General features: G+C 39.8%; 1 protein-coding gene across 3 annotated transcripts in view; it reads left to right on the top strand.

Moving 5' to 3' along the window:
• PHF21B (PHD finger protein 21B) overlaps nt 1-25,686 on the top strand; it is a 140,877-nt gene that overhangs the window by 97,665 nt on the left and 17,526 nt on the right. For all 3 annotated transcript variants that reach the window (XM_066549938.1, XM_066549940.1, XM_066549939.1), the window contains 4 exons: nt 6,538-6,630; nt 16,815-17,165; nt 18,884-19,006; nt 23,920-23,971. In XM_066549938.1, coding sequence (XP_066406035.1) covers nt 6,538-6,630; nt 16,815-17,165; nt 18,884-19,006; nt 23,920-23,971 — 619 coding nt within the window. The remainder of the gene's footprint in view (nt 1-6,537; nt 6,631-16,814; nt 17,166-18,883; nt 19,007-23,919; nt 23,972-25,686) is intronic.

Genomic DNA, 25,686 nt, shown 5'->3' with positions numbered 1-25,686 from the left:
ACCTATAAACCTTTACATTTCCATGAAATTCCATTTAATTAATGTTCATACAAAATATGTGTCTGAAATAACAGCCTCTTTAGATGCAATGAAATGTGAAACTGATGCCTTATTCCATCAGTTTATTGGGAATACCCTGCACAGTGATTTCACCAGATTTTGGAGAATGAGAAATTATTTCCACCAATTTTTTGCAAGTTGAGTCTAGAAGGAAAGAAAAAATATGTATCTGAACATGTCTTAGAGGAGCATCAAAGTTATGTCCAAAGGCCTGTTGCTTTTATTGGTGGACTCTGAAAACATGCTAGTATTCAGATGTTCAGGTGAGCTAGAGGACAGCAGTTATCCAGGATTTGTGAGGAAAGGGGCAGCAAGTTTTAGGTCAAATCAACTTGGAGGCTGCATTCAGTGCTTGGCATTTATATAAAGCAAGCTTAAAGTTGAATGCAGCATTCAAGTTGTAAAATGGGTGTAGAATGGGTAAAAATCCCCTGCAATTACTTCAGCGATGATCCATTCAGGTTAAGAATTTTCGTCTTTGCTGTTGCCATAGCAATCTGTTCCCCTGTCACTAGCACATTAAAAATCCATTCTGTAAAACTGTTGGTGCCAATATTGAACACATAACAGACAAAAAGATTTTTTTTAATAGCTTAGGTTCAACACGAAGAAGACCTAGATCTTAAAAAGATGCATATGTTCTTTAAAAAGAAGTAGATTAGTATTTCCATAATTCATTGCAGGAACACAGTATTTGTGCTGCAGTATTGATGTCAGTATAAAATAATTTGCAAATAATCCAGCAATGTAGTGTCAGTTGAGCTCAAATAATTGACCTGTTCAGCTGAGATACAACAAACCCATATGTTCCTGAGTTAAACTCTTATTTTGGTAACGTGCTGTAGAACTGAATGTGTCTTTGACCTTCTGCTGCTGGTTGAGTCTGATTCTCTTCAGTGATTGACTGGAGTGATTTTATCCTGGTGTAATTCTGGAGTGGGAGAACAGTTATGTCCCCTAACAGCTTTACATCTGTGATGTAATCTCAAACTGCTCATGGACACAAGCTCTGCAATGGGTTTGTACAGATAATGAATAGTAGCAATAAGTCCTTAAGCATTTGTTACTACATATAAAGGAGGGGGGAAGACAATTTATTATTCAAAGTGAACATAGCAATGGTTTGACAAATGTAGGTACCCAAACTGAGTAAAATGCAAATATTTTCAATAGAGATACAATATCTAGATATATACGTGTGTGTGTGTGTGTGTGTGTATTCATTCAGGGCTGAAAGGCAGAAGCTTGCTTAAATCACAAATAGTCCTAAATTTGAAAACTCAGGCATTGACTAAATAAGTCATAACATAATAGCTGCAAAGTGAATATATGGCCCTTAGTCTGATCACTGATAATGCAGGTCTCATCTTTTTTTCTGCAGCAGCATCCTTTTATCCTCTGACCATCTCTAGACTTCATCATTTGAATTCTTATTCTCTGCCCATGCCATACTTCTTTGTTTCACTTTTTATGTCTTCCACTTTCTACTCTCCTCACACTTCTATACCTCAGTTGTCTTTGAGAGCCTTTATCCTGGGATGAGGTTGATTTATGGCAGGAGAATCATAGGAGGTTCACAGAATGTTCTGAGTTGAAAGGGACCCACAAGGCTCATTGAATCCAGCTCCTGTTGGTTGCTCCTGTAGTTACAATGCAAGGCATTATTAGAAATGACAGTGATAAGTGATCTTCTTCTATAACTGCACTTGGCAATATCTCTTAAATTTTTCATTTTCTTTTGGTTGAATGGGAGGAACTGTTTTTTAGGTTTTTGGGGTTTTTTTTTGTTTTGTTTTGTTTGGTTTTTTTGTCTTTTAATGCAATTGTGTCCTCTTGTTTGGGGACTTGAGCTGGTTTTCCTATTTTATTCCTATTATCTTAGTGAATAAACTGTCCAGTGAAAAGGATGATTTCCCTTGGATCCCTTCACCTCTTTTTGCAATTTGAATGACCCTTTGGAAGGTGCTGCTGTGTGAAATTTACCCAACAGGGATTGCAGATCCCCTCCACAGCAGGCCTGCTGCATTCGTGTCTGAGAGCACCTGTGGATGGCTGAATCAAAACCATGTCCCTGACATGCCAGATCCCTGTCTGCCTGTGGAGGTGGCTGGAGACAGGAGTTGGGAAATGTCTTGTGTCCCGGTCACATGTGTTCATTATCCAGTAACTCCTGCACTGAGGGATGGAGTGGTTGAGCTTTCTGTCCCAGTCCAGGGCTGGAGGTTGAGGTAAGAGCAAAAGATCATGAGCTTCCAAAATGCTTTTGGATGTAAAGTTTAGTGAATTAGACAGTAGGAAATACACTGGATGTATTTGTTCTTATTTGAAAAAAAAACCCAACTGTATAAAGTAATGTCTGATTTAAATGCATACAATCAAACCTGAGGCAAACTGAAATTTGGCTTTTCACTTCCCCATCCCTTCACATTATAGATGTTTCAGGGAGTCACCAGAAAAGCCTTAGACAAAGGAGAGATTCAGAAATATCTTTGACTTTTATGGACCTTTTCATTAAAATGCTTAGAGCTGTAAATGTAGAATTGAGAAATTCATTTATCTTTACAAAAGTGCTGCTATCCTGCACTCATAAAATAGTCTTTTAAATTATTGTTTCTGCTTGTATCAATAAATCCATACAAAATGCTTAAAGGTCAAGCATTGCCAGAAAAATGTCTTTTCAGCTTGTTAATTAGAAGTTTATGAGAATGTGCACAACCTTGCTCTTTGGATAAACTGGAAAAGAAGGAGAAAAGAAAAAAGTCCCCATGGATAAAAACGATAGTGTGGAATTAGTGAGTGGCAAGTCTTTGCTCCATCAGGCTCACCATGGCTTGGACAGTCGGGGCATGAAAACAGGAGGAACAAAAGTTTATTTTTCTGTTTGTTGGGGAGGTATCTTGATTAGTAACCTCCTGAAGCCCACGGGCTTGAGCTGAGGGCCTAACTTGAGCTGATGTATGAAGGGGAATGTGAGCAGGATTTGACATGTCATAGCTTGAGCCATGGGAAATTTGTCCAGTTCTCATTGTGTGGCCAAGAGCATCAGATAAAGACACTTATGATTTTATTTCCCATTTCTTTTCCTATGTTTATGTACAGCTTGAACAAGAACAAATCAGTGTAAATTGTACCCAGAGACAAACTGCCCAACCACCCATTCTGGCACCTCTCTTGCAGAGAGCACAACTGGGATTCCCTGTTTGATTCCCTTCACTTTGTTCACTCATTGTCATGGAGACATTCTGGTCTGCCTAAAAATTAGGCCACTTGGTTGAAGGTCTCTATGCATGGATGAGATGAGGATAATCAGTCACATGGATTAGACACTGGAATTTCCACCTGCACAACAATCTAGCCCTGACCATTATCATTTTACCTCTAAATCTAGACTTTTTTAATCACTAAAATGGAGACAATAATACTGACCTAGGCAAAGTACCCAGACATAAGAGATGAAATGTGTTACAGGAAAAGTACAGAGGTCATTGAATTCTTGAATAGCTGGAACCATTTATTGCCCAAGCTGGGAAATAGTAACAAAACAATGTAAATAGTGAAAAATAAAATCGATTCTTACATCTCTCTCTGTCTGAACATACTGAACATCCCATGCTAATATTAACATGAGATTGAAGTTCTGATTTTATCCTTGGCCATATGATTTCTATACTGAGATTGTTTCCTTGAATATTCAATAACAGATCCTTACTATAAAATCATTTATAAAGGGAAGGCTGCATCTTTGTCACTGAAAATTTCATAACTTAAGAGTGCCATTATTTGGTTTTGTACTTTTGTGTTTGCTGCAGAACTGCTCCTTCAGGAAAATAAACCTGATTAAATTTTTGAAAGTGCAGGTGACAAAAGTGACAGTAGTTCATTTCTCCACTACCCACAGATGATTCCTCCTGACTTTGCCTTCAAGTGAAGCTGAGGAAACAGTGCAGAGTAGTTTTGTCGTGTTTCTTGTTTGTTCTCTCATTGCTTTTGTCTCAATCATTCACTGTTTTGAAACCTGAACCATAACTGGCCCAGCAGTGCACCCAGGGGCTGACAAGACCTCCTTCCTCACAGGACAGACAGTCATTCTGTTCTAGATGCTTGGTTGGTTTTTTATACCCTGGAGATATTTAAAGTAGTACAAGAGAAGACCTTTTTTGCTCAGACATGGAGTTTTTTGTGCATCTTAACAATTGATCCCTTGATCTTACTTAACATCGTAGTAATTTGACTCTTATCTTTATAATCAGTTCCCAATTTCATTCCGTGTCGACTCTTTGTATTTTAATGGCATCACAGAATCATTAAGGTTGGAAAAGACATCCAAGATCATCAAGTGCAACCTTGGACTGAACACCACCGTGCCAACCACCGCGTATTCTGCTGTCCAGTTTGGAAATCTTTGCAAATCCTTGTGTATCTGTAGGAATAGGAATATTAGAATGTGTGTTTGCAAGGTCAGAGGCAGCAGCCTTTAAAGCACAACTTTCCAGAAGGCAGAACTTTTTATTTCTAACTTTCTGTAGAGGGTATCTGTGCAGCCCAGGAGAAGTAGTGGTGTCCCTGGTATTTCCAAGTAGACCTTGGACTTCACTTGTGGTAAAAGAAATTTTATTTGGGACAGTAGGAAAATATAGATCCTACATGTGATAAACTTTCTGTAGCATGAATTGGAAAGTTCACTTTGGTATTTACCCTAAAAAGTCTGAATCTGGGCTGAATTGATTACAGTTTGTTCTAATATTAAGCAGGAAGTTGTGATGAGTCTAATAAATGCCCACAGCAGTAGGTGGCAGCTTAATTTCTCCTTCTCCCCAGAATGCAGTAGCTCATCATGGTATTCCTGCTGATGTGTGAGGGCAGTGAAGTTGTTCAGTCAGATCCTTCCCCTTGTTTTTAGTCCATGTATCACCCCATAAGGAAACTGTGGGAGAAATACCCCCTTCTGTTCCTCACCCTGCTGCCAGATCCTTAATTTCTAAAGGAAAGTGTAACTTACTTGTGTTGTCATCCATGGATGGAAATGCTGCTCTCTCAGCCCCCTTTCCCTCTTCTCTTGGCTTGAGACAGAATTTTAATGGAGTATATTTTTCCATGGATAATCCAGGGCACTGGTAATCCACGAGTACTCAAGAAAAATTGTCTTGCATGTTTTAAACTGTTCAGCTCTCCTTGTTGTTTTAATCAGACAAATCCTCAAATGTTAATCTTTCCTGAATATGCAACATCACACCCCCAAATGTCTCTGACAGGAGTAGCAGAGGTATAAAAAATATAAATGCTGTAGGAGAAGTTTATTAAGAATATTCTGCCTGAATACACTTGTTATTTCTTATCAAACACTGGAGACAGAATGAAATAGACTGTTTTGCCACTCTGTGGGTGAGGTCTGAGGAGAACATATCAGTATGGATATGACACAGTTTCACTTTCCTTGAGCTGATTATGTTATAGTTTCTTTTCTACTGACAAATTTCATTACCAGATTGAGGTAATAATAGCATATTTTATCTTGCTGGCTGTGATCCAAACTCTTGGTTTACAGCAGAGTTAAATTTAGAGAAATTGAGTTGAATCTATATTTTTCTCCATATTAGCTATTTCTAACAGCCTGGTAAGATTCTCTGTTTGGTGACTAAGTGTCTCTTGCTGTTATAATGACAGTCATATGCTTGCTTATATTTCTGTGTCATCCCAGCAGTGATAACAAAATGCTAGATAGAAGTTACAAAACCTTGCCCAAAGAATATTGGCCAATAAACCAAAGTATTTTTAGAACTTTTGGTTAGAAGCTGTGGCTTCCCCATCCCTGGAAATGTCCAAGGCCATATTGGATGGAGCTTGGAGCAACCTGGTCTGGTGGAAAGTGCCCCTGCCCATGCTGGGGGGTGAAATTGGGTGATCTTTAAGGTCCCTTCCAATCCAAGCCATTCCATGATTTTGTGAATTGAAATCAGGGATGAAAGACATTGAATGGGAAAAGTTAGCTGTCTTCTCTACATATATGGCCCAATCATAAATTTATAAGTTATCTGCTTTTTCCATCCTATCTTAAATAAGCTTTGAATAAATTTAGTGTACAACTAAGAAAAGGGTGAGTAACAAAAATAAGCATGGGTAGTAATAAATGCTCTGTTGGCCCAAATGGGTGTCAGCTGAATGTTGTGTGGCAGTGTGCTGTAGTAGATTTATAGGCAGCTTTCCATTTTAATAATTCAGTATTTACTATTTCCTGAGGCACAGCAAATATCTCTTTGTGACCCTGGCTGCCATGAAATGCATCATTGTACCAATACACGTCATTGTGGTGCATTTCAGATCTTTTTTGAAAACAGTTTGGTGCCTCCTAGAGAGCCTTCAGCCAGGGCAGATGGGAAGAGAAACAGAACTGGAAGGGAACTGCTGGCTCACAGAGATTCTGTCTGGGAAAGCTTTACGATTGTTTTAAGCTGTGTTCAAATGTTTTTCTTCCAACAGGCTTTGGGAACTATCACTGCAGTGCCCATTAAGGTTCCTCAGGTCAGCTCCTTGCAGAGGTTGGCAGGACAAGGACCAGCAGTGCTACCTCAGGTACAAAATACACTTTCAAAGAGGGGTTTGTGTCATTTTGTATATATTCTCTGCTTCTGTCTACTGCCCAGGCCTGGGTGGGTTCATCAGCACACTGATTTTGCAGAGTTGTGTTTTTCTTCAGTCCATGAAAAACATAATTCTTCTGGGTGTGTACTGATAGCACAATGAAAAGCTATAAAAAGTAATGCAGATTCATTGTGGAAGAGCAAAATACATATGGTGGAATGTAAATTTATGCTTTAAAGTTGAATCACAAATCAAAGTGAAAATCTGCAATTCTGTAATTAAAAGAACTGGTGGCAGTGTTAACCTTCCTGTTCAAGATCTAACCCCACGTTCTGTTTCACTGACTTATTTGCCTTGTCTATCCCAATACAAAGTTTTGGTCCAGCTAACCCAGGTGCCAGACTGAGGAAAGATTCTCTGAGCAAGAGTGAAAGGAGAGCTGCACTCACTGTTTTTTAAAATGTTTCAAACTTGTCTTCTTTTGTGAACACCAATCACTGTTTCTATAACTATGCACTTTATTCCCCATTTCAATCCTCTTTCTCAAAATTTTTGGATGTCATTTTCAATAGGTGTTTTGCTGCAATTCTATGGTTTGCTCTTCACATTAATGATTATTAAGTATAAATATATGTCTCCCACTGTGGCCCTCACTGCTCTGGTCCAGGAAAACTGGAAACTTCATATGGAAATATAAAAATTCCAGGAAGCAAGGCCATGTGATACCACACATGTATTATGGTAAAAAGCATCTCCTCCTTCTTCCTTGTAGTGTTGTGAAAACAAGCACCTAATAAAAAATTATTTTGGAAATTAAGAGGTGTATATTATCTTCCAGTAGGAGCTGGAAATCGTGCAGAATTAAACCCAGTCACAGTCCATGTCCTCAGTTTCATTCATCAGACTTGGTCACTGACCAGGCTGGCCACTAACCTCCTTCTGTCCCCATGGGTGACAGGCAAGGCCCCATACCTTGCTCTGAGTTACTGGCACGATCCTGCCATTCTAGGGCTGCCTTTCAGAGATGCAAATTCCCATCTCCTAAGCATACCAACAAGTTGAGTCCAGCTGGGTTTGGCACCTGCTGAAACCTTTACTTTGTTTGCCTATGTAACAGCAAATTACTAGGACAGCAGAACCGTATTCATCACTCCTCTACCAAGAATTTGGAATATTTCACAGGGAATGAAAGTAGTGTCCAGACTCAGATGTTATCTGTGGCTCAGTTTTGTTCTGGAAGGTATGGAACCTTCCTCAGCCTCCATGTCTGCCAAGTCTAGTTGTGACAGTGAAGTTGTGACAAATCTAGTTATGACAATAACTAAAAAAAAGCACACCAACTGCTCCCTGGCATTTCTCCTTTTGGCCAGTCTCATTATTTCTTTGGGATTTAGATTCTCTTCAGATTTACAGATAGGCATAAATATTACCATTCTGGCTGGACAGAAAGAGGAGGCTCCTCCATTTTGAGGCCTCATCATGTCTAAAGGGGTTTTATATATTTGACAGTTCTGTGCTCCTCATCTTGACAGCCTCTTTTGATTTACCCCTATGCAAACAAAATCATACCACAGAAGTAAAATAAGGTATTTAACAAGAGTTACATAAAATAATCCATACAGCTCCCTCATTTTCCACATTAGTAGAGATACTTGTCATTTGTTTTGTTCATTTAAATGGGTTTATGATATGACCCCCTGGAAGCTTTTCCATCTGGGGAATGAAGTTTCAAAATTTGCACATTCACAAGTGGCAGCAAAATCCCATCACTTAGAACTGCTAATTAAGCGGTGAGCAAACAAACATTACTTACAAGTTCTTTATGCAATACAAACAATATTTTAGGCATTCATTATTTGCCAAAACAAGCTTCTTTGGCAGACATTTGTGGGGGTTTTGGTGTTTTGTTTTGTTTTGTTTTGGTTTTTTTTAGGATTTTTTTGTTTGGTTGGTTGGTTTTTCCCTAAATATGAAGGTATTTTTGCTTTCATCAAATAAGTGAGCTGTGATGTCTGAGAATCTAATTCCAGATAGCCTTTCTCTTCTTTGGTCTTTGAGGTCTCCAGCTGACTAGATGCTTTGAAACTGCAGACTCTCCACTGCGCTCTAAGAAGAAAATCCTGGAGGTCCTCTCCTTAAACACTGTGTTACTCTGGAGCTATTCCTCTTCCTTATGGCACCATCTGCTCTAAGGAGGGGGTGGCATTCTCTCAGGTTGAGTTCCAATATCCAGCTGCAGAGCAAGTATTCTGCTTATTTTGAACTGGTTTACAGACAAATCTAAGTTGCATTGTAGCCACCTAGAGGTACATGTGAATGTGATTGTCTGTGCTTCAACAGGAAGATTTTAAGTGAAAAGGTAAAAATATTAAAATTAATCCCCTGTTTTATTGCCAGTAATTTGGGCCTAGTCCAGTCCTCACTCAAATTAATGGAGAAACTGTGATATTTTGAATGGCAGTTAGGTCAGAGAGATAGAATTGTAATCTGATTTATCTTTCCATGCTGGTTGAAGGCACGGTTTGGGATGGCTTTGCTCATGACACTGCTGCTTCGAACAAAGGAGTGTCTGCATTGGAGGGATCACACAGGTTAGTGGTGAAAACAAACAGGTACTCACAGGGCCTCAGGTAAAATATGTATGTGTCAGCCAACTCTGCCAAGTTCTGTTGTCAGACGCTGCTTAGATTTTATCTTCTGCAGTGACTTTATGCTTAGGTTGGAAATGAGTGTGTGGCAGTTATCTTCTGTTAATTGGGCAGTTTTCTTTATCTCTTCCACAACCCATCCTCCCTGCTGGGAGATATTTCCTGTTCATGGGCCATTGAGTGTCGCTGCATGGCTGATAAAATGACATCATCCCATTGGGAGATGCTCCGCCCAGAGGGAGAAGCCAAGCATTCCTACCTGGATATAATCTGAGATTTGGAGCACCACAGCAGCCTTTTCCACTGGATTCCCAGTGGAAGACCAGGCTCATCTACACCACCACAGGACCTTCAGGGGAATACTCCTCCTTTCTACAGGATCCCTGCTCCAACAGAACCAACCCTGTCACTCCAGGAGGGCTACAGCCACCATTTAATGGGACTGCTACCAACACCCTGACCAACAGGGTGTCAGGTCTATTCTGACTTTGTCAATGTTGTTTTGTATTACTACATTGTTTATTTTATTTTTATTTTCTTTTCTTCCCTAGTGAAGTACTGTTATTCATGCTCCCATATCTTTGATGAGAGCCCCCTTATTTTCAAAATTATAACAATTCAGAGGGAGAGCTTTACATTTTCCATTTCAGGGGAGGCTCCTGCCTTCCTCAGCAGACACCTGTCCTTTCAAACCTTGATACTTTAATGTGTGTCTGAATGTGGTCACTGGGCTGCCCTGGGACAAGCTCTGTTATCTTGGTTTGTGTTTATTCTTCACTGGGTACCATGTGAGCCCAGCCAGAGTCCCCACATGTTCCCAAATGTTAAAAACACAGTCCTATTTTAAAATTTCATGTCATAGTTCTTATGAGCACATTTCTACTGGTAGTTGCTGCTCCTCTTCACGTGTGTACCAAACTCAGGTACTACTCCTGGCTTCCTTAGTAATAGGGCATCTGGAAGATTTCTTGGAAGGAAAACAACTCCTAGAAACAGACATAAGTTTTGGGATGGCACCGTGTACTGTAGAAGAAATAGGCTGATCTGTGGCAAAGTTGGTCTGCTGCTCCCAGTGCCCCTGGGGGGATGGCCCCTCTGGCAGCCACCTCCCTACACCTCAAATGAAAAAAGAGGAATTGTACATGCTTTTTCTTTCTTAAATATGTCATCACAGACGTGTCACTAACTGCATCAATTGGCTTAGCAGCATGTCTGTTTTCAGAGCCAGCCTGCTATTGGTTTGTCAGGCATGCAGCTTCTAGCAGCTTCCCACAGAAAAATCACTTCTGTGGCTGGCTTCTTCCCTCCTCACCAAAAAAACCAAGCCATGTAAAACCAACCCAGTGTTCAAAACATTGATAACATTTTTAATAAAGAGCTCCCACCTGACTGCCTTATGCCGACCTCCACAAAAAGCAGAGCTGGCAGATTCCCACTCAAACGTCCTTCTCAGCAAAACATCCATTTCTGTAGTATCAAGCAAAGATGAAGGAGAAGAAAAACTAAGTTAGATTGTTTTGCCTTCTTAAAAAAACTGCCCAGGAGTTCTATTAGCTGCATGTCACCTTTACATTTAAGTTAGCAGTCCATGACTAACAACTGAAATACCAAATCATGGCAGGTACACAGCACCTGGGAGATGCCTGATGGAGTGTGTGCAATTTGAACACACGTGAAAATACTGCTGAGTGACTCCTGGGTGGTGGTGTGTGTAAACTGAGAGACCAGGCTTTGTTTCGAGGGGCTTATTGCAGTTCTGCCCTTGCTGAAGTTCTGCTCAATTTCGCTCAATTTTGTTGTGATCAGATTAAGGTTTCTTCCCTGGTCTGCTCCATCCAGAATAACAGGATTGAAAATGTGGGCTGGAGCTGCTCCTTGGGTTCTGCCCTGAATTTCACAACATCCTTCTGCAGGTTCACAGGCTAATATTCCAGGGATATGCTAAAGAGAGGCCTAAGTTGTACGTGAACATGGGATTCACTTATTCTGGGTCATCTTGCCTGGGCTTTCCACAATGAAGAGTAACTTCTTTTTTATGTAGCCCCATCAAGGGGAAGGAAGAAAAGAAAGAAATCTTCCCTGTGGGAAGAAAATAAACTGTGTTTATTTTGACAGTGGTCCTAGAGCAGACTGAAGATAATAGGAGCTTATTGGGAAAGGAACTAAAAATGAACCAAGCTGCAAATACTTGTACTTGAATGAATGGGGCAACCTGGATTTTAGGGAGTGTCATTGCTGTAAATTTAAGGAGAATTTTTATTTTTGCCTAATTTTTACTGATCAAAAAAGAAGAGGGAGGGAGTCAGTCCTCAGCTGGCACAAATAGACCCAGCTTTATTGAAGTCAGTGTGCATCTGTTCATTCTGGTGAAGGATATGATTACCCCATATTGCACTCATTTTATCAGCCATTGCTAATGTTTTCTGTGTAATCCTCTAAAGTTTTCAAGAATGAAAGCTCTGGCTGCTGCTCCCAGCACTTTGCCTCTGTGACATATGAATTGTGCCAAATCCATTTTGAGTTTTTGTTTTCAAGCTCTGAGTACAAGGGTGAAGTGAAAATAAAGTGTGAATAATGGTCTTTCTCTCAAAGGCAATGTGATATTGTGTTGAGCTGAAAAACTTACTTTCATACAGATGGGCCCTGCTAGTATGAAGGGCTGATGGATGCTGAGCATGATCCAGCTGATATCTGATACAGGGGAAGGGGAAGGCTCTTCAGTGTTGCTGACAAAGCTAGAACAAGATCCAGGGACTGGAAGCTGAAGTTAGGAAAATTCAACCTTGCTATAAAATGCCAGTCACGAGCATAAAAAAAAAAACCCAACAAAATTAACAATTTACTGGAGCTCATCATTAAGAAGTCTTTAGTATTTTCTTTTGAAATCAGTCTTCAGTTTCTGGGAGAAATTATATGTCCAGCCGATGAACTGGAGGATCACAGCGATCCCTTTTGGATTCGTAATTGAAGTACTCCATGTTAACTTCCTTTCTTTCCTAGGCCTGAGGGAGAACACATTTGCCAGAAATGCCCTTAACAATTCTCATATCACCTGCAGATCTTCACAGATGTAACTGTTCTAATTAAATCCTGTCCTTTAGGACTACATAGGAGTGCCCACAGAGATTGAAGGAACTGTGTGACTTTCCTCCCTTTTCCTTTTTCCCTATACCTCTATAGGTTGGATCTTGAGGACTTCTTTTGTAAGAGGTTTTCTTTCTTACCTTATTTTTCTTTTCTACAGCAGGTGAGTGGCTCACCTGTTGGGATTGTCTTGGTTTACAAGACAAGTGTCTGCTAGGGAAGGCAGAAAAAGCTTCCCTTGGAATGGAGAGTGTAAACCCCCTCCCTCTGGATTATCAAAATCGTGAAATCAAGGGGCTCCCAGGCAAAGATATGGGAATAGCAATAACAGGTCTTTACTAGTATGTATAATAAAACAAACAAACAAACAACAATAACAACTTTGGCTCTAACAACAAACAGAACCCGAACCCAGTCCCAGCCTTTTGAGCTTCATACAGGGACATCTGGATGAAGCTTAATAATATGGGATATACAAGAAGTCATGTTAGTCACAGGAGCTGATTCTTTCCTGACCTGAAACTCTTTAAAATATATTAAATTAGAAGTTGTTGAACAAAAGAGCACTCTGTACATCTCACAGGATTGGGTGCTCTCTTATTTCTGTGTCTGAAAAGCAGACAGCTGCCACCTAGTGAGTGCTCGGATTTGAGAATATCTCCTTGAAAAATGTGCTCACCTGCAGCTATCTGAGGAGTAGCAGCCTGAACATTGCCACAGGAAATGAAATGTTTCTGTTAGTGTGGGTATGGAGGAAACTCAAGAACAACATGGGTTTAGGAAATCATTATATTCAAGAAGCAGCTCTCTCTGCTGCATTTCGAGCCCTGCTAGTATCACATTCTGTTTTGACAGCTGTCAGAAGTTAAATGAAAGATACTTGGGAAAAGAGGGGTTGAGCCTACAGGAGAATTGTTACTTGCAGCACTTGCCAAGAGTTTAAGTGTTCTTTTGGTAACATACATGCTATTTATTTTTCTTTCACTTTTCTTCTCTTTTGCTCAACTTTGGTGCCTTTTATTTCTGCAACTCCTGTGACAGGAACTGGTGTCATCCAACCTGTGCTACTTTCAGTAGGAAATTACTTTTTGGTACTGTGTGCAGTGCACTCCCTATCCTGCCCTAGTTTTATTCTACCTCTTTGTCAGTAATTGCCAGCTTCCAAACTTTTGCTAGTGCCACTGTCCTCCTTTCATCTTCCAAATTTAAGCTACAGTTTTGCCATGAGGGAAGGGAATTTATGCTGCCTTTTTCCTTCTTATTTTTTCTCTTCCTAGTTGATACCATTTATCTCCACTAATAACTGTAGCAGTTTGGGATTTTAGGTGACACTGCCAAAGGTCTTTCATGTAGCCATTTATTAAATGTTTATTCTTGTTGTTTATATTCTGAGGGGAACATTCATAGGTGTTGGAGCACAAGGGGCTTCTACGTTTGCTTTCTGGTTTGGATTCACACTTGCAGGTCCTTGAAATAAATGTTATTTTCACTTTAAATTATTTTAACTTTAACTCAGGAGTTAAAAGTTGAAACTTTTGTTTCTGTAGTCAACCCTTTTTATTGTTCTGTAATTGCAAATAAATATGGTCTCCCAAGGTTAGGTAAACTTAGCAGGGAGTTTTCAGAGGCTTAGTCCATGAAAGCAGCTATCCCTCTTCTGTATCACATGGTGGCAGAAAGTGCCCAGCATATGCTCTGTGATGTAACAGTTTGGTGTGTCCTATCAGATAACTTCAGTATGCAGCACTTTATAAAGAATTTAGTATTTTGGAAAATTAAGTTTGCTTAGTTATCTATGCAGGAAGAGCTTATTTTACAGCAAAGTAAAATATGTTCAGACATAACTTGCAGGATGTGTATTATGAGTGTGTGTAGGATTCACTGAGGTATTGCATCATGCAGTAGAAAATATAATTATATAGCTGTATTATATAGCTATAATTACATATTAAAAGATATTATATAGCTATATTATAATGCCTATATGTAGGCATTTAGTTTTAATTAGACTTTTGATTAAATATAGAAGTGCAATTAAGAGTGACAGATACAGTAGATCCTGGTAGACTACACGACAGTTTTTGGTTAGAGAAACTCCTGAACTGATGGGTTTAGACCAATGCTTTGTGCACTCCTTTTGAAAATAAGACCATTAACTAATCATGGATATGAAGTTAAGTACAGAGTCCTCCCTAAAACTACTTGACCAAGGTATTTGTCTGGTATCTTAACTAAGCCAGTCAGATAATCATTGCATAAAGAAAATGAGCAAAGAACCCTTCAGTTACTGTCAGGGTATTTTGACTGTGGTTTGTTGGAGTTCTGTGTAGTTTTCCATCATTTCACAGCAGGTCTCTCTGGCTTCCCAGTGCCACCCCGAAGCTGTAAGCTGAGCACAGTGGCTTCCTGGCTCTGCACAAGTCTGCAGGACCTTGGGCAAACCTCCTCCTTACCTTTCCATCTACCATGACTGCTGGAAATGTGACTGTCCCACGCAGGACTGTGGCTCTGATGTTGCTTTTGCGCTGCTCAGGTGTTCAGGGCGCTGTTGCAGTCCATGGTGGTGGTGGACGCAACCTTCCCTGAGAGCATCTTGTGCCAAGGGGTGGGAGCCAGGAGAGCAGCAGCACACAGACACACAGACAGACACACAGACACGCAGCAGCTCAGCAGTGAGGACACGGGAGGGTCCAGGTGTCCAGTTCCAACATGCTTTATTTCAGGCAACGCTGAAGAGGTCCAGGGGGCCAAAGACAAAGACAAAGGAGGGCCCAGGGTATAAATACCAGGAAAGAGGGGATGGAGAAGAGCATCAGGGACCCAATGAACTGAGGGCTCAGGGGCAGAACACAGGGATAGGGAATGCCAGGGTGGATAGGTGGGGTTACATAAACCAATGGGAAAGCAGGGAAGGGGGAACTTACCAAAATATGAACATATGAGGGTAAAAGGGGTAGGGAAGGCCAATGGGGAGGACAGAACTGGGACAAATTAACACAGTGCTGCAGAGCACCATGGGGGAGGCTTCTTTCCTCACCCTGAGCTGTGAGAAATGCTGCCAACCTAAGACGCATCTCTCCAGGGCATTATTGTTGTGATGCCTTTCCCCAGTAGGCTTGTGGGTGTCCACAGGGCTCCTATTGATATTTGAGGGGCAAATTACTGAGACCCAGAGAGCTGGCAACGTGTGTGTTGCTGCCCTTAATATTTGCTGTGGGAACAAAAGGGTATGGTTCCTTCTTGACACAACAGGGGATGATGGCCAACCTTAAGAGATGGTTTTCTGCACACCAGTAAATCCCTGCATTTTTTTAAAATTGCTTACATAGGCTGAAGATTGAAGTTGGCACGATTTGAAGGGCTCCTGTAGACTCCAGCGTGGTGACACAGGCAGCTGTTTCCCGTGTTTGTCTGTTGGAGCTTGTCATTTTGTTTCACAGTATGGAAGGTGCAGGAAGTGACAGGACTAAATAAGCACGGAGGGAACTGACTGTTTTATCAGCTGTGTTAACGAATTAGCTGGGAGTGAAGTTAACTCCATGTGAAGCATTTTAAATTATTTATTTTCAATCCTGGAACTGTACTTAACATGTTGTTAAGGCAGAGCCACGTTGACTGGGTAATGTTAATTACACCACTGGAAACACATCACGTTAGCTGAAAACAATTGATTGCTGCTATCATTCATGGCTCTGGGTACAGCCCCAGCTGTTGCAAAGCAGGGCAAAGTGTCCTCTTCCATTCATGGAAGTTCCTCCTGCATCCACCCACAGCTGCAAGTTAGCTCTTTAATTACTGCAACAAAATATGGTGCTTGGTGGTTGTGGGTTTCTTGTATGCCTCTCTTTTTTTCTTTATTTTTTTGTGAGTTAAGTGATTGTGTGACTGATCTCCTCTCCATTTGACATGGCATGTCTTAAACATATGAGGATGTTCATTGACCAACCCAGCAGCATAAAAGCATATACTTTACTGTCCCTGTAAATGCTTTCCCACAACTCCCTTAAAGATTCAGCTCCTTCTCCTTAATTCATAGCAAAAGTGTTGTGTCCTTCAGAACAGGAATTTTTTGCATCTGGGTTTTCCATTCTGTGCAAAGGCTTTGGCTTACACATGGGCAGCAAACACAGGAGCTGTGCTGCAGGTATGAGCAGAGAGAACTGGATGTGACTTGACTAGCATTTGTATGGATGTGAGCTGATCAAAATAAGGATTTGACTTTCTTCTCTTCTGATTGTTTAGCATTGCAGTGAGTTAAGAACTTCAAAATGACCCAATTGAGAAGAGCTGGGAATATATCTATAAGTGGTGGCTAGTTGCAGTTGCTCCATTCTGTTTTTCTAGATGTTCCTGGTCCATGGTGAATGTAATTAGAGATTCCACTGGCAGAACACATGGTGTGCAGTGTTTGTTCACTAATAACACCTGGCTCTCTGTTTGTAGGTTAGGCCAAAGACCCTGATTCCAGACAGCCTCCCAATCTCCCCGTGCAGAGACCAACCTTCCAAGCAGCCTCCCACCTTCCAGAAGGCAACCATAGTGAGCATCAAAAACCCCAGCCCTGCCCTCCCCACCGCCAACAACACCGTCAGCCATGGACAGACGCACAGCAGCCCGTCCCAAAGCGTCACCGAGCCTGCAGCCCTGTCATCCCCTCTGAGTGGCGCTGGGGTGGCCTATGCCATCATCTCCACGTCCCCCAGCAATGCAGCTCCCATCAGCACCAGCGCCGCTGTCTCGGTGGTCAACGACAGCATCAAAGTGCAGCCGCTCCTCATCAGTGCCGACAGCAAGGTGAGTTCCCCGGGCAGCAGACACAGCAGCTGTGCTGCAGCTGTCAGCAAATATTGCCCTGGGAGTGCTGTCAGTGGTTATTCTCAAAGAAAATAATCAGAAAGCAATGGGACAATTCTTACATGGACACAGAGAAGCTAGTGGGCTTTTATCGGCGTACAAGCTTGTTTTTTACTGGGGACAAAACACATCATTATGTAGACTGATATTAGCAGGACCTTCTGTTAAAATGAACTTCTCTTTCCTTAAGCCAATCCTCATGAATAAAATCCCTGAATTCTATACAGGCTCACATTTCCTGTAGACCCCATCTTCAGTGACACAATGATACTCAATTTGTTGACTGACACCGGGGAGTACATAAAAAATCAGAGATTCCCTTCTGCTCTTTCAGAGGAAGACCAAATGAAATGAGAGCTCAGGGTTTCAGAATTGACCAGGAGATGAATCAGTAAAAAGAAAAAATTCAAGCTATGAATTACTTCTTTCATCTTTGTACTGCTTTTCTGCATTGGAATGCAAGAACTTCACCACTCTTATACCAGAGTCAGATTCCATACAGGCTGCTAATGTATCAGGCAGACATTCACTGTAATTTACTACTGGGATCCTCCTACTTTTAGTCTTGTTGGCAGCACAAATTCTCATACAGCGCTAAAAAAATATGTAGGATGGCTTTTGAGGTAAATAAAGGCAGATGTCTCTTCCCCATTTCTTTGACATAAATTATTTTTCTCTTACTTAAAATGGCAGCTGCCTCAAAAAAACCATCCCTTTTTATGCTCTTGACTCTTCTAGAGTGACTGAGTTGAAATAATGTATCTAACACTTAAATGACATTGGTTGAAAATTAGCAATGAAGTAGATGGAAAAGGCCTGGTGTTCAAATCTAATAATCTTTATCTAGAAGGTGATAGTCCTTGGGAAGTCCTTTTGAAGCTTCCACAGTCCTTTTGATTATAGATATGAAGTCATATGTGTACCTCTGTGGGCAGAAATTCATTCCTTTTGATTTAATAGTTTCTAGATAATGTGACCTACATCATGTAAATCTTCATGTGGTAATTTAAATATAAGCAGCTGGATATACTACCATAAATGTGTTAATGAGATTTGTGTTGTACTTCCTGTAGGTTCTAAAGAAGACCTAAATTTAATTTTAAAAACATAATGTTTATTTAGTTTATGGAAAACTGGACATCCACTGTTTATAACATGTAAAGGCTGAGGACTGAAGTCTGATCTGAGTTCCATGAGGAATACCTTCTTTCCCATCCCCATGTACTAACCCTGAAAAAACACTGCTGTGACTGAGATCAAACTGAGCTTGGAAGTTTAGTAATCCCATCTCTTCTACTTGTACACAAAATAAACTCAAAGGAAAGACCTTAAGATCACTAACACAAGTGCTAAAGCATGGCTTCTCTGCCACTTTCACAAGTCCTCTAAATAGAAAGTGTCCTAATTTTCAGAGGCACTCATTAAGAGACTTAGGCTGTAGCAGGTTTATAATGCACTAATAAGAATTAATTTTTAGAAACTTAAGTATGGATTTAGGACCTTAACCTAGGTATCCTGTTGTTTTTTGCTTTTGACTTGTGACTTACATTTCTTACTTGTAGGGTATCAAGTAACCCTTCAAAGAGGACTCAAAGGTTTGAGGCAGAAAAAATCCAGTTTCATATAGTGAATTCTCTTATTTGTACATTGTCTTTTAGGTTATCATTATTCAACCTCAAGTCCAAACCCAGACAGAAAGTAAACTGGAGACAAAGAAATCTTCTGAAGAGTCAGCTCAGGGACTGCCTGCTACCAAAAAGAAAAAGGAGGAAAATCCAGAGGTGATTTTTAAATGTTTTTAATTTTTAATAAATGAGCTACAATGTGGTTAAGTTATGGGGGACAAATCTAAACGCTCTTCTCTGTGTATATGTGATTACTTTATTTGTGCTTGTGGTTCTGCCAGCTGTTCATCTCTCCTCTCAGTCTCTGCAATCAGGGTAATTTCTCTGCCAGTGAGTGCCCTGACAAATTTGGTTTGCACCAAATTTGCACAAACTTGGTGCACATTCAAACCTTCCACTGTCACAAAATGTAAGACTTGGAGGTCTCATAATACCTAAAGGTCTCATTATAATCTAGGCACCCCATGGCTGTAGCTGGATTTCTTGTGAAAGGTGTATACAAGCTTAAGATATTTTCTTTTATGTTATGAAACATACAGCATCAGATTTAGAGGCTGTGTATGAGGTGTAATTAACATTTCTTTTGTAAGCTGAGCTTTTACCATTTTCTTCTTAATGAATCTTGCACATTTTAGATTGTATTATTAGTTTCCTGCATTTGCTGGGTATATGTCTTCCCACATGTACACAGATTCTAGTCTGAAATACATTAAAATCCTTTAAATTGGGTAAGAGAGTAGAAAGCAGGTAATGAGACTAAATCTCTTTTGGGAATTATAGTTTTGATTTTAACTAGAAATATAAACTGCTACTCTTTGTAGAAATGGGGGTCTCTAACAGACATTTTGGGTTTTGACTGGGTATATTCACATTATATTAGGTGTAATTTTAGGGCAGTTTGAGAAGTTATACAGACTGAATCTACTTCTTTTGTGGAAATGCTCAGCTCCTGTGAAATCTTAAACATCACTAGTCTAATAAATGTGTAGCACAAAAGCATCCTTGGAGCTGTAGGTTTAAGAGGATTATTACAAAATAAATTATGTTACTTGAGGCATGCAGTCAATTTTTTTACCATTTTAGGAGGTTCATATGGTTAAAAGTATTAAGGATAAATATTTTAGCCCAAAATATCACAGCTCTATGTAGAAGCACTGCAAAACTATGCTTGGGAAACCTCTCAAGTTTAAAATCTGACACTTACATGAATCTTCATTACCACAGAATGATGGGATTGTAGAGTTCTGTTTTGTTTAGACAAGTATTTCCAAAAACTTCTTTGTTTTGTAGCACCTTATGTGCAGAAAGACCAGTAGGCCCTGCTTAGAAACAGAATGCTAGGAAAAAACATCAATTTTTTATTCATTACTTTTCCCCATGGAAAAATAATGAATAAAAGCCTTCCAGAGAGATGCAGGAGGAGGCAATTGGACTGGGCACACTTTTCCTATGGGATTCAAAAATGTAAGATTTTCCTTACATTGCAAACTAGAATATCTCAACAACCTTTTTCTAACCACAGACAGTGTTTCTACCCTGTTTACTGGAGCTCTCAAAAACCTTAATTTTCTGGGTAGGGTGCTGACACTGTGCCCTAAACTATGACAGTTCTTTTCATAGATTTGTGGCACAGCCATAAATAGGTAGGTCTAGAGTTAATTTCTTTTGTTCTTTGAAAGTAAACTTTAGTTGATTATCATGTATTTATGCAATTAGTGTAATTAGAACTAACATCATAATTAGTATAAATACATGTAATGACATAAATAGAACATGTAATTACAAAATGAAATGCTTTTATGAAAATCTTTGTTTTGCTTCATGAAAAGACATTCTGTGTATTTCTGAAAGCACTCACGGCTTATAAGCAGATGATTAAGTTTAAAGCAAAAACAGCATGGTATTTTTAAAAAGAAAATAGGCACTTCTCACTTTTATTTATCCTCAAAGCAGAAAACTGAGGCAGGAACTCCAGTATGGCTCTGTAGAGAACTTAGGTGGGAGAGACTGGGATTTAATAAATTTGAAATGAGCTAAATAGAAATAACCATACTTAGCAATAACCAGGAATCCCACATTACTGAGTGTACCTGAACAAACAGAGAAGAGCAGGGATAAATACTGTCTTTAGCTCCTGGCTTGGTCATCCTGCTGGTGAGCAATGAAGCTGATCATGGACTGAGGAAGAGGAGGAGGCCACCCACTCATTCCCATCAGTGGGGCACAGCTGGGGATGGAGAACAATGGTGATGGATCCAGTGATGGGCCTTCTCCCACCAGGATGGCTTCTGTAAAGAAATTGGCTAATTACAGAAGGGAGCTGCTCCTCTGGGGAGAAAATACCCTGGACATTGGTTTTTGTGGTTTTTTGGTTCATTTTTTTGGGGGGGGTTTCATCTTTTCTTTTTTTCTTGAAGAGACCTGAGTTCAACACAGAGAGAAACAGAATTCTGCCAAAACCGTTTTGATCATTTAACAATTCATATTAGCAAACTATCTGGCAACACTTTCATTCTAAAATATTTTTACCTAAAAGAAAAAATACTGCCATAAATGCTGGTTATTTAGTTACTGGTGTTCTAATTTTTCCTAAGCACAAAAGAAACACATGGCAATTGTGAACTAAATGCTAGTATTAAGCTTGGATTGAAAATCTGGAGAAAATGAAGTCTTGGCTTTGCAACTTCCTCTACAGAGGACAAACAATAGATCCTGTGATATTTGAAATGAAAGTTTTGCAGTGGAAGTCAGATTTTGAATTGAATCCAATCAGCTGCAGAGGTGTGAAATAGCAAAACCCATAAAAACAAATAGGCTGTTAATATAATATGCTTGTTCAAAAGAATACAGCTTGTACTGGGATTTTTTTAAAAGGAGCTATCTTTCAAGTAACTATAAAAAATAACACTTCCCGTGTTTAATCATGAGATAATTATCAAGTCCACTTGTGATGGCTCTTCATATTTTAAGCAAGTATGTTGCATTTAGTTAGCTACATATTCGAACAATTTTAGCATGAAGAGAGGAAATTGTTTAGCAAATGTTCCAGTGCACAAATTTCAGTTGAGGCATCAGAAAATATGTGCTTTCCCTACAGTTTAATGTTGGGGTGATGCAAAAATTCTGCACTCCATTGAAAAAACACTCATTAACCATTCCAGCTTCCTGGTTCTATTCCTAAAATTGTCATTACTTTTGCTCACAGTGCTGAGAAGTATCCTGCCACCGTTACTTTTGACAGGGCTGAGGTGAAGCTTGTAATCCTACTCAGCTGAATAATTTTCTTCTCAGATCTGCACAGTGGATCAAATATTCATATTTTCCTTCAGGTGTGGGGCCCCCACTGTGCCTGGCTGGTTGTTTCAGGCATGTAAGAAGTGAATATTACTGAAATCAAGGTCTGACTTGCAAATGAACACGTGTGTGTAATTACCACAGATATGGAAGGCAGAAATACAGTGTGAATATATCTAAATTGCCAATGAGGAAATTCTACACCACCATTTTTTAATCTACCTGGAGAATATGAATCTCTTGAGGTTGTGGAAAGGAAGCATTTCTGTCTTACATGGGTGTTAGTTCACCTGTTTGACAAAGGTACTTTCACAGATGCATGAGTGGTAGAGATGTCCAGTCCTAACCCTCTGATTTTGATGAACCCACCAAACAGAACTTTTCATCTACAAAATGAGGATGCTTTTGCTTTCATGATTTCACTAAGTGAAAGTCAGAATTGAAAAGGAAATTGTAGTTCTGGTGACTTACTAGTTGATTTTATCCTGAGCTGAAATGAAATGTTGAATCATCAAGCTTTTCACAAAGCAAGAAGGTCAGACTAATATTTTGGCTTGGAAGTGTTGGAACATGTTCTCCTGACCCTCTTTGAATGAAACAATGTTTTGACCTTCTACTGCTCAAACACTGTGTTTTAGTTGGACCTAAATCTAAACATTTTATTTGAGGTATGATAATTGCATCTTCCTATGGTCTTTGTACTCTTCCTCAGACTTGGACTGTGGGCTTTGCTTGCTTGGATTTCCCAAGAGCTTGAGTTTCACAGTCAGATTGTCTCTCCTGTGGAATTGAACCTCGTGAAAATCCAACAAGATCATTCAGCACAGCAGAAAGAGGAGGCCCCCAAAGCCCCACAAGTGCCACAAATGTGACTGAAAACCAAGGTGTTCAGTTCAGTTTGGGCTTGGAACAACACAGTGTAATTTCAGTTTTCATCAAAAAAACATGATAAAGCATTCAGCAAAACCTTTCTGCAAGGAAATGTTTTCCAGTGAGAAATCACTGACAGAAAATTTAGAATCTGCTCAAATACTTGTCCTGTCACTGCATCAGCATGTTCTGAAGATTTTTTTGGTATGAAGATATGTTTTGTGCATATATAGTTTAGAAGTGTTGTGAATAATATTTTTGATCAGATTTCATGCTGCAAAATGAGCTCACCAGTGTCAGTAGGAGATGCTTGTTCACTCCTCATTGAGGAAAAATGTTGGATCAGTATACGTCTTAAAATCCATGCACAAGATGTTATTTTTAAAACTTGGGAAGAATAATTTCTGGGAGTTTTTTTGTTTGGTTGGTTGGGTTTTTTTTAATGGGAGGGGACTTTCAATATGCTTCTGATGTCTTGTTTAGTGTTGTACAGTTCATACTTGTTTCACTTCATACAGCTTGCTCATATCCCCTAAAAGCAGTGTGTCTTGTCCAGATTGTAAAAATAATACAAAATTACTTCACTTAAGAACTGAGTAGCAATCCAGCTAGCAATGTGAAATTGATTGAATTGACTGAATATTGGTCATGTGCGGTGTAAGATCAGTAGTCATTGAGCATTGACTTCAGACATCTTTGAACTGCTTGAGTTTATGTAGTCATACAAGGAGAACCAGGCATATCTCAAGCAAATCTTCAGTTAAAGTTCTTTACATTACTATGCATTCAAATAAGATACATTTCTAAAAGGCTTTTACTGGGTTTATTCTGTCAATGCTAATTATATTTATTTTCTTACTATGATCATTATAATAGAAAATCTAACCTGTTTATTTTTTCCTCAGAAAATTGCCTTCATGGTAGCACTAGGACTGGTTACAACAGAACATTTGGAAGGTAAGGTGGCATATGTTGATTTGCAGTTCAGTTTTTGAGTGAAATCTTTTCTGTTGGCTTCTCTGCCAGAGCACATTACTGAGGATTGTGTTCAGATGGCTTTTGAAACTCTCCAGAGAAGGAGATTCCACAGCCTCTCTGGGCAATCTGTTCAGAGTTCTGTTACCCTTCTGGAAAAGAAGTTCTTCCTCATGTTCAGGATGAACTTCCTAGGCATCAGTTTCTGCACATTGCCTCTTGTCCTGTTGCTGGACACCATGGAGCACAGCCCAGCCCATGCTCTGATCCCTGCCTGCAGATATTTGTACACATCAACAAGATTCCCTCTCTGTTTTTCCTTTTCTTGTTTTTTTCATGCCCTCTGAAGGGCATGAAAACTGAAAAATGAAAATGAAAAAATGAGATGCAGGGTTACCTTTGCACAGGTGTGCCTTTCAGACTCACAGCAGTGGGAGACCTTCCTTAGCTCTGCCTCCCACCCCATGGCAAAGCTCAAGGGGCACGAGGACTGGCCCTGCAGCCACCAGCCTGCTTGGCACAGGCTGGTATTTGGACCCACTCAGTCATCATGGTCCTTTAAAAGATGTGAAGACCTGGGAGACACAGTGAAATAAAAATCCTGCAAAGGCTCTGATTGCCACTGATCTGGTTGATGGATCTGTGAGGTTCAAAGATGTTTGCCCAGATAGGCATCAAGTGCCCTCTGCTCTCTCCCATGTGAGATGGACTTTCACTTTTTGAGTGGATTGTCTGTCACCTCTAGAGTTCCACAAAATAATATTTAAAATAGCAGTGAATATCTGGCATTTGTTTCATAAGATTTTACTTACTTAAGACTACATCTCACAAAGAATTCCTTCCCTCCCTTTTCCCCACTTAGCCCAAAACTTAAACTTCCCATCAAATCCAGTGTTTGCCTGAGAGCATCTAGCATGTGTTCTCAGGCTCCTGAATAGGACTTCAGACAAATATTGCACATAAGCTAAAATCAGCACCGCATCCTTTTCAGTTTCCTTTTCCAACCTTCCAAAAATAGCTTGCAAAAGTTAGCAGATTTGTATCTTTCTTTGCCTCAGCTTTGTTGTTCTGAAATTAGAGATGAAAGGGGGGGAAAAAGAGTTTGTTTAGCAAATTTGCCAGTGGCATGAGACAGGTTGGGGTGGCAGAATGGTTCTCATGGGCAGAGATGATGCAGGTGTTTTGAAGAAAAATCTGCAGCCTGATGGTTTTAGTTACAAGATCAGCTACAACAAGGTGGTGTGATTCCACCAGTAAAAGGAGAGAAAACTGGTATCTGTGTCAGCTGACAGTGATTCTTGATCACAAAAAGTGTTAATGGCAATTGATATATTTACCACCCATCCCATGGATCATATTAAACAAAATACTTAGGAATTTCCAGTGCCCTGAGTTTGCATTTTATGTGCTTTAGGCTTAGGAGCATGCTTAGCTACCTCGCTGTCTCAAGGTTATCTACGTTTTTACCTTGAATTCTTTTTACTAAGATTTCCAGTTCTTTGGTTTTAAGACAAGCTGTGAATTAGTGAGAAAATATATCTGAATTGTAGTGTCTCCTCAGTATATGCAGCAGGTTTCCTGTAGGTCTTGTTTCTATTTTTCAGTGTTTTTCCTCTTTAAATCTGCATTTAAAAAAATAATTTAATGTCCCAGTGACTGAGAATTTGAAAGCAGTTTAAAGAAATTTTAAGCCTTCA

This window comes from Molothrus aeneus, chromosome 5 (genome assembly GCF_037042795.1).
Source record: "Molothrus aeneus isolate 106 chromosome 5, BPBGC_Maene_1.0, whole genome shotgun sequence".
In the NCBI taxonomy this organism is placed as follows: Eukaryota; Metazoa; Chordata; class Aves; order Passeriformes; family Icteridae; genus Molothrus; species Molothrus aeneus.
The sequence above is the reverse complement of the archived record's forward strand: the minus strand, read 5'-3'. Positions and strand labels throughout refer to the sequence as shown.